A 9,869-nucleotide genomic window follows, 5' to 3' on the forward strand; every position below is an offset into this window, starting at 1 on the left:
TTTAGGGTTGTTAATCTTAATGCCTATCTTATGTTTATTAATCACAGAGATGTAGAAAATTTGCATAAGATTGAGACTTATATATCCTAGTATGAATATAAGTTATTATTGTTGACCTGCTATCACAAGAGAGAAATTGAATAGTAAAATTTGTGTTAAGGAGAATTAAAGAGGATGGTTGATGAAATTAATTGCCCTAGTTTTTAATCCATTGAATTTTCTTAACGTTATTTATTTTCAGTTATTGAAGTTAATTTTAGAATTTGGTTTTGCAATTTTAGTTAATTCTTGAGACTTATTTGTCGTAAGCCAAATAGAAATAGGAACTAAGTTTTGGTACTTAGTATACAGTCCTCATGGGAACGATCTTACTTACTCAGTATTACTTGTTACGATTGTGTGCACTTGCGTATCGATTTTAAACAACAGTTATGAGGTTCCTGAGGTAGATTATGATGAACGTTATTGTGACTTTGAAATAGTCGACCATAGGAATCATAATTCTAGTTGGATCAACCCCGTAGATTTTATGCGTTTGGGTCGCACATGGTCGCATAGGGTCGCACAGTATATTCCATATATTTTGCAAATCATGTGTGACCATGTGGGTCGCATAGGGTCGCACATAGTCGCACTATATAGTTGCATAGGGTCGCACATATGCGACCCACATGGTCGCACATGATTTGCAAAATATATGGAATATACTGTGCGACCCTATGCGACCATGTGCGACCATGTGGGTCGCACATGGTCGCACAAGGTCTTTTAGTTAAATTTTTGGTCGCATAAAGTCACTTAGTTAATAAATTTGGGTTGTTTAGTTAAATTTGTAATTCATGTTATAGTTTTTATATTTATATTCTTATTATTTATATATTTTTATTCATTTGGCAAATTATTATTGTAGATGCCCAGAACTGTATTAACGACAGAGCTTCCTTGTATACCCCATGTCATTACTACTAATACAGTTGCAAAATCTAAAGTTACCATCAGATCTCCGCTGAGTGTAATAGACCAAATAAAAGATTGGCTTTCAAATTCTGACAAGGTCGTTTTTAAACATTACACCCAGTTGGGTCGTTTGTTGGACCTCGACACTCGAGGCTCTTTCCCTGGCACCTTAACAAACCAGATAGTTTTGAGGATGGTAGATTGCCAAAAGAGGCATGAGTTATGGTTTTTGATTAATGGCAAACCTATGAGGTTTTCTCTCCAAGAGTTTGCAATAGTATCTGGATTGTACACTAGTGGCGGACCAACACCTGAAGAAATGAATGTTGTTTCTTCTGAGAACAATTTAAAGAAAAAGTACTTCAATGACAAGATGTCTATTAAAATAGAGGACATAGCTAATGCTCTAGATAGCATATCGAAAGAATGTAGGACTAAGGACAGAGTGAAGTTGTGCTTTATCTATTTGCTCAGCGCATTTCTAATAATGCCAAGTCCTGGTTCGATAGTAGATCTTAAATGGCTACAGATAGTGGACAGGCTAGATATATTTGACAAATATTGTTGGGGGAAGCTGGCATATGAGAAACTAATAGAGCAAATCACGAAAAAAGATATGAAGAATAATCCCACTGAGAAGGAGATTAAGTGGAATTTCTTTAGTTGTCCTTGGATATTTCTGGTAAATTTTTTTATTATGATTATATTTTTATTAAGTTGATTTATTTTTGGATATTTTTTATTACATTTTGTGATATGATTTGAATTATTGTTTTGTCTCTTATAGATATGGATTTGTGAAGCAATGCCAAAGTTGGGCGACATGGTAGGACAAAGAATCCCAGGAAACCATATTCCTCGATGGCTTGGTTGGAAAATAAATGATAAGCATAAACTCACAGTTACAAGAATATCAGAAGTAATAGAAAATGATGTTGAGGTATTTATCCACATACAAAATTATTTATTGTCTTGTATTAAAAAAATATGATCAAGGCAACTTATGTTAGTTTATTTTCTTTGTGTATCAGTTTTTTGTGCGACCTACATTAGCTCCAACTTTAAAGGAGAAGGCAGAACTTTTTTATGAAAGGCTTGGTTGCTACGAGGACAATGAAGATGACGTAATTGATCAGATTTCTTCATTTTTAGTGGGTGATGTCATTCTACGTGATCCACAGTGTTCTGCGCCACATGTGGAGCCTCCATCTTCGGGTTTGGAGCCTCCATCTTCGAATATGGAGCCTCCATCTTCGGGTGTGGAGCCTCCATCTTCGAATATGGAGCCTTCCCAAATCAGTCCAATTCGTCAAATATCATACTTGCATCCATCTTCACAGCCTCCCTCTTCTTATGATGCTCGTAGTGAGTTATTGGACTCAGTGAAGCGTTTGATAGCCGACCAAGAAAAGTTGCACAATGCATGATATGAGGAGATTGAACGTGTAAATAAAGAAAGGCACGGCGCAATAATGACAACCATCGCCGACCATGCTTACTTGAATAGAGTGAGGCATGAGACACTATTAGAAAGATTTGATATTTTGATTGACATCTTTCGACCTATAGCTGCACAACTTTCTGGAGCTGGAGGAGAAAAGACTACAAAAGATAACCAACAAGTAAATTTTATTTGCAATAACTTTAATATAGCTATTTTTATTGTCATCTATATTTTTATTTATAATAATATGCCTTGTAACTTCATGGTTGTAGGATTCACCATCTTATGCACACTTTTTTGGAGATGGATTTGTAACACCTATAGGAGAAAGGAACATGGAGGGTGGCCAAGCCTCCACGCCTGTAGGAGAGAAGATTGTTGAGAATACAGCATCTGGTTTTCCTACACAATCTGCAGAAAACGAAGTCACCACACAATCTCATATGTCTGCAAATTCCTATGAGACACCGCCATCCATTATTTATGAAGGAATTACTAATGAAGAGCCTGGTGACGAGGTAGAACAAATCGTTCGAGATGGTCGACCGTTGAGGTTAAGAAAACGAGCCCCAAGCTTGAAATCACCATTCACACCGTGGCCGAGGAAACGTCGATACTCTAAGTTAGAACCTCCTATTTTCGACCCTTTTAGGCAACCTATTGAAGATGATGTGCAAGCATTCTTTAGGTGGTACAATGACGATACATGTGGTACAAGTTATATTCGTTGTGGCCAGATGTCACATGACAGAAGATTTTTTGAGATATTGTTGGCAAACCAACGATATATTGATAGTGAGGTAAGCTTTATCATTCAAATATATCATAATAATTATATAATACTAATTATATTCCCATCATAATTAATAAATGTTTTTTTGGCAGCATGTCGATGAAATTACCTATTTATTTAGAAAAAGAATGGATAAATTTCATAATATCTTTCCAAAAGATATATGCATATTGACTGATGAGTTTGGACAACATGTGCGTGCACTATACCACACGTCTCGACAGGAAAATAGTAATGTATGTAAAAAAACTCCAGAGCTAATGTTGTTTGTTGATGGAATCAGACCAGTTAGGGCAAGAGTTTGGTCGGACGTCAATTACTTCTATGTGCCTTGGAATGACGGTGAACAACACTGGATGTTAGTGGTAATTGACATCTGTAACTGGACGATATGGATTTATGACTCGATTCCAAGTCATTGGATCTCTATAGAGGCCATGAAAAAATCTGTGCAACCACTTGCAGAATATTTTCCTTTTTTACTTCAAGGCAATGGTCATTTTGAAAACTTACGTCATCAGTGCAATCGTCACATGAATATAAAAGTAGCCCCTGCAGATACTGTTCATCTTAACAAGAGAACGTAAGTTTTATTTTATATATTCTTTTTTAAATCCATACTTGCAAATTTGGTACTAACGTAGTTAAATTTATCTTTATAGCGGAGATTGTGGTATATTCATGCTTAAGACAATGGAAATGCACATTGCCGATAAGTGTGACAAGTCAGCTACATTGGTGCTCAACGACAACAACATAGATACATTCAGACAGGCATATGCAGTTCAATTATATGTGGGTAGTGCGGATCCTTAGCTAGCTAGATATACATAGTTTCTAATTTTTGTATACTTTTTGTGGGAAAAATGACTTTAAAAGACCTTAATATAGTATATACGGCCATCATGGTCTTTTGGGTTCTGAATTTGCACTATGCGACCCAAAAAGACCTTGAATTTGCACTATGTGACCATAAAAGACCTTGAATTTGCACTAAGCGACCATCATGGTCTTTTGCAATCATAAAAGACCTTAAATTTGCACTAAGCGACCATCATGGTCTTTTGGGGTTCTTCCACCAATTTTAAAGAAGACCTTGAATTTGCACTATGCGACCATAAAAGACCTTGAATTTGCACTAAGCGACCATCATGGTCTTTTGGAGTTCAAAAGACCTTGAATTTGCACAAGCGACCATCATGGCCTTTTGGGGTTCTTCCACCAATTTTAAAGAAGACCTTGAATTTGCACTTAGCGGCCCTAAAAGACCTTAAATTTGCACTAAGCGACCATCATGGTCTTTTGGAGTTCAAAAGACCTTGAATTTGCACTAAGCGACCATCATGGCCTTTTGGGGTTCTTCCACCAATTTTAAAGAAGACCTTGAATTTGCACTTAGCAATCATAAAAGACCTTAAATTTACACTATGCGACCATAAAAGACCTTGAATTTTCACTAAGTGACCATCGTGGTCTTTTGGAGTTCAAAAGACATTGAATTTGCACTATGCGACCATAAAAGACCTTGAATTTTCACTAAGCGACCATTATGGTCTTTTGGAGTTCAGAAGACCTTGAATTTGCACTAAGCGACCACAAAAGACATTGAATTTGCACTAAGCGACCATCATGATCTTTTGGGGTTTTTCCACCATTTTAAAGAAGACCTTGAATTTGCACTAATTAAATGAAATTCATAGATAAAATCACTTATAACATAGTAATTAAATGGTCTTATACTTTTATATTGTAATTCAATGATGTAATTAAATAGTTACAAAGACTTATATAATGTACTTTAATGGTGAAAGCACTTATATAATCTAATTATATATTGTAATTAAATGATTGACTCACTTACATAATGTACTTAGATGATTACAAACAATTATATAATATGGTCGCATAGGATCGCACATGGTCACATAATCTAATTATATATTGACACACTTAGATAATGTAATTAAATTGTTAATCAAACTTATATAATGTATAGAAATGATGTCATCACTTATATATTGTAATTAATTATCAAAAAATTAATTAATCAACTATGGTCGCATAGGGTCGTACATGGTCACATAGACCAATATTAGGATATACTCTGAAATATACCATGGTCGCACAGGTCGTATAAACCAATATTATGATACACTTTGAAATACACTAAGGTCGCACAAGCTTTCTCAAGATCCACATTAAACACTTTAATTAGCATAAATTTGACAGATAGATCTGAATCAAGTTTGCATAGATCAAATACAAGAAACATTAAATATAGTATTTAGATAACTAAATAATAATAAATCACACATGAGTTGTGCTTCTAACATCTGATGGCACTTGTCGACTAGGACATTTTTTTGAATTATGTCCTGATTGTCCACATGCTCCACAATTATATTTTTTCTTCGGGACTTCACCTTGGGAAGGTATGCGATTGATTTTTGGTCTTCCTTTAGTCTTGTCTTCAGGAGGTGCTATCACTTGTACTGCAATAACATCTTCAGGAATGTCGGTCCATTGTGAGTTTGGAGGAACATGATAAATAGTTTCAGCATATGCTAATAACCAATATTCTGACGTGTAGTATTTTGAACACATAGAATATATGAGTTCCCCAGTATTTTGGGGTTGTGCCTTTCCTGCTGCCGCTATTGCATGGATACATGGAAGGTTATCAATATCGAAAACTTTGCACGTGCAACTCTTTGACCTTAAATTTACTATTGAATCGAGTTCTCCACACATCACATTGTACTCATTCTCGTTTAACTGGAGAGTTATCAATGAACCGACTTCATCCCATCTTTTACGTAATATTTCTTCCCTCCTCGGTGTCAATGGAGTTGTCACTGCATATGCTTCCCGTCGACGTTCAAGGAACCATTGTCCCATCGTGCTTATGATAAAATCAGTCATAGCAATAATAGGGTACTCTCTTGCCTTTCGCATCAAATTGTTCACTGACTCAACTATGTTAGTGGTCATGACTTCATATCGATTACCACCAAAATGTGCTCTAGACCACTTTCTGAACTTGACATCATTCTCAAGATACTTAGCGACACGTGGATATATTTTGCGAAGTTGGTCGAAGTGTTTATTAAACTCTTCGATACGGTACGCTATTGCAGCTTTCTTATACAATTTAGTCCCTGCAGCACTTTTGAAACGGTGTTTTATATTATGTTTTACATGCCAATAACATGCCCCATGAGAAGCCATAACATAAACATGACGAACTGCATGTTTGATACTTTGATGTCTATCAGAAATAAAACATAAGTCTGAGCTATCAGGTATCAACTCCTTCAACTTCTCTAAGAACCATGTCCATGAAGCGTTATTCTCACTGTCAACCAAACCCCATGCAATGGGGTAAGTATGATATTCACTATCTTGTGTAGTTGCTACTAATAACACACCCTTATGCTTAGTTTTGATCCAAGCCGCATCAATACCAATTACTTTCCTCATGTAAGTGAACCCTCTTATGGCCACACCTAAAGCCATAAAAAAGTACTTGAACTTATTTTCTGAATCAAGTTCAATGTGGGTAACTGTACCTGGATTTGCCCGCTTCAATATGTGACAATACGAAGGGAGCAAGGCAAAATTTTCTTTGGCCGTTCCTCTAATCAAATTTTGAGCCCACTGTTTTCCTTTCCAAGCTTTCCAATAACTGACTTGAACTTTCATTTCCTCACGCATGAATCCTGCGAGGCTTCTTGGGTTGAGTGGGTCTTTACTATTCTTAAAGTGTCCCTGTACACGAGAACCAATAACACGACTGGATGCTTGTCTATGATTGGCATTTCGGTTCATTAATGAGCAACTGTGAAGACTATAGTATTGTCGAATGACAAAGAAATGTGAATCTTTCATCTTTGTAGCACGGACTCTCCATGAGCAATCTTCACTAATACAACGAACCTCCTTTACAGACTTGGTTGATTTGGTTGTTCGCATTTCAAATCTCCCATTAATGGCGATGATGCTAAGATAATAACTCAAATCATCCTTACTCTCAAAGTGTTGACCCACTTTTAAATCATATCCATCATGTCTGCCACTATTTTGACTTGCTTCTCTATTAAATTGTGCAAAATTTCCCATAAACGTATCAAAATGTTGATAAGGGATAATCTGGCCTCCCCCGACTATATTGTCATTCCCAATTACATCATTATTTTCTTGAACTACTTTCTCACATTCCTCGAGTACATTGTTACCTCCCTCATGTACTATATCATCTGGTGTGGGATTGGAACCAATGATGTCTTCACCACTCTGCGCTATATCTTCACTCGGGACATAGCTTGGATCATTTGGAAATTGATCTATTACATGACACCCAAAATAGTTATCGTAAAAGCTTCCATTATCAAAAACACCATCATCACAACGAAATTCAACATCATCACCAGTGAATCCATTACCATCACCATCATTGACAAGCTTCATCTTTCCTTTATCATTATTCTTTTTGACGCACACATACAAAGGAATCACTTCTTTAGCTTTGTACAACTCCTTCAACAGATCCTCTACATCAGAATCACCACAAATCTTACTTGGTGCCATCTTGTTGAATGTTTCACCAGCCACCTTATGAGTTATTTCAATTTCATATAAATTTCGATCAACACCTACTTTTTCATAGACTTTATTCACTAGTTGATGAAACTTGATACTCCGGTCAACCACAAATCCCTTGTTGCAACCAGTACCAAACCATTCCCAAATACGATTACTTGTAATCTTCCACTCACCATTATAGTCCATGCATATAAAGATGTGATCCATACCTGTTACAAAGTTAAATATTCAAATTAACAAGTGTAAAATAAGAATACCACATGTGTGAATCTGAAAATTACACTAAGGTCGCATATGGTCGTTTAGTATAGTTTTTCGATTACATTGAGCGACCATGTGCGACCTACATGGTCGCATAGTATAGTTTTCCATTTACACTAAGCGACCATGTGCGACCTACATGGTCGCACATGGTCGCATAGTATAGTTTTCCATTTACACTAAGCGACCATGTGCGACCAAAGGGTCGCTTTTGGTCGCATATTACAGGTCGTCTTCAACCTCGAACTGAGGTTATTTTCACACCAGATTTTTATTTTTTTCTTAGAAAAACCTAAATTTATGCTTCATGTTGTTATATAATTGTAAATAACAAATACTCAATCGTTAAACGTGAGATTATAGTCAATTACTAACCTTTACAATTCTTGGATGGAATTTTCACTTCTTCTTTAATGGTTTCTTGATTTTCTTAAGTCAAATGTGAATATGAATATCATTGAAGAAGAAAGACTTGAGTATTGTAATGGAGATGAAGAGAAGAACTCAATGAAGATGAAGAAAACTTTAGAAAATGTGGAGAGGAAGACCTTCAAGAGAGGTCACGGTCTTTTTCCCTAGGGTTTACTCCCTTTTTTTTTTCTTTAAATGATAAAGAAAAATTAATTTAATGTTAATTATATTTATTAAATTAATTATTAAGTTAAGTTTAAAAGGTGGTCATTTTGCTAATAAAAATATTTCAAAAATCATTTTGCTAATAAAAGTTTTCATTATGGTCAGTTTGCAAACTGACTCTTACATATATTGAAAGATTAATGAGGATGTATTTATACAACTTATATGGGGATGGAATGGAAAAGAATCAATTTTTATTACAATAATTTGTTTGGTTGTATTTTGGAGTATTTGAATATCATTCAATTAGTTTTCCAATTTTTTGGTAGAATGATATTATTTTATTTAAAAAATAAAAGAAAAGATCATTCTAATGTAATATTTAATAATTTTTTTTATTTATATTAATTTTTATTACATTTCATTTTTATTATTTTTCTCATTTCTTTTTATATTTATTTATTTTCGTTTACTCTAACCAAATGAAACCTAAGTGTTACAAAACTTATAGAATGTGACTATAGCTGAAAAAAATCTATATTTGGTAATTTTATATTCATTCATATAAAATTATTATTTTTTATTTAAGATTTTTTTTTTGTGTTAATACATACATTTAAAATTATTTTAGTCTATCATAACTTAAATTAATAGACTAAAAATAATTTTAATTTTAAAAAAATTAGTTCAAAGTATATAAAATATTAAAGATTAATTACATCAATCAACATGATTTGAATTTTATTTACAAAAATCACATCTAAATACTTATTTACACATATATAGTAATCCATACATTAAAACAAGTTTTTTTTTTTTTTCTCTTTCTTCAAATCTATACATTTCTCTTTTATCTCTCTTCTCCAAAACTTAAAAATAAAATTCATGTCACACCGCTAGTCGGTTAGGCTCAAAAGTGGTACCATCGCGACCTACTATTCAAGGTAATCATTTTGATATATGGGAAGCATATGTTTTTTGGCCGTCGCTGAATAAAATGACTAGAACAATAAACAACATTTTAGTTTCTTTTTTATATATTGTGTTGACAAAAAAATAACTAAATTTTAAACTTATCAAAATTTAATATACAAAAATTTGTATTCTTATTTTACATTTAAAAGATACTATATTGTATTCTAAACAACTTAAATTTATTTAAAAATATTCCAAGTAACTTATTTAAAATAGATTCTTTATCATATTGTTTGGTAACTTTTAAATAGAATATAACAA

At 34.0% G+C, this 9,869-nt stretch overlaps 2 protein-coding genes across 3 annotated transcripts; one reads left to right on the forward strand and one right to left on the reverse strand.

The window, feature by feature from the left end:
- Nucleotides 1–727: 727 nt before the first annotated feature.
- On the forward strand, nt 728–2,635 carry LOC133793859 (uncharacterized). Of its 2 annotated transcripts, none has more exons than XM_062231109.1 (3): nt 728–1,639; nt 1,745–1,897; nt 1,989–2,635. In XM_062231109.1, the coding sequence occupies exons 1-3, from the start codon at nt 911–913 to the stop codon at nt 2,382–2,384; spliced, it is 1,278 nt and encodes a 425-aa protein (XP_062087093.1). In that variant the 5' UTR covers nt 728–910; the 3' UTR covers nt 2,385–2,635. The 2 variants fall into 2 exon arrangements, with proteins under 2 accessions (XP_062087093.1, XP_062087094.1); XM_062231110.1 differs by having other exon boundaries at nt 729–1,639; nt 1,745–1,876.
- A 2,770-nt stretch (nt 2,636–5,405) lies between these two features.
- On the reverse strand, nt 5,406–8,640 carry LOC133793860 (uncharacterized). Its single transcript, XM_062231111.1, has 2 exons — nt 8,433–8,640; nt 5,406–8,005 (listed from the first exon to the last, which is right to left on the reverse strand). Exon 2 carries the CDS (start codon nt 8,001–8,003, stop codon nt 5,502–5,504), a length of 2,502 nt encoding a protein of 833 aa, XP_062087095.1. The 5' UTR covers nt 8,004–8,005; nt 8,433–8,640; the 3' UTR covers nt 5,406–5,501.
- Between the last annotated feature and the right edge of the window lie 1,229 nt (nt 8,641–9,869).

Source organism: Humulus lupulus, chromosome 8 (assembly GCF_963169125.1).
Source record: "Humulus lupulus chromosome 8, drHumLupu1.1, whole genome shotgun sequence".
In the NCBI taxonomy this organism is placed as follows: Eukaryota; Viridiplantae; Streptophyta; class Magnoliopsida; order Rosales; family Cannabaceae; genus Humulus; species Humulus lupulus.

Excerpts from the sequence above, each read along its gene's own strand:
- LOC133793859 (XM_062231109.1), top strand. The coding sequence starts at position 911 with ATGCCCAGAACTGTATTAACGACAGAGCTTCCTTGTATACCCCATGTC. Across the intron at positions 1,640-1,744 it reads GTTGTCCTTGGATATTTCTG|ATATGGATTTGTGAAGCAAT; the intron begins GTAAATTTTTTT and ends TGTCTCTTATAG. Across the intron at positions 1,898-1,988 it reads TAATAGAAAATGATGTTGAG|TTTTTTGTGCGACCTACATT; the intron begins GTATTTATCCAC and ends TTTGTGTATCAG.
- LOC133793860 (XM_062231111.1), bottom strand. The coding sequence starts at position 8,003 with ATGGATCACATCTTTATATGCATGGACTATAATGGTGAGTGGAAGATT.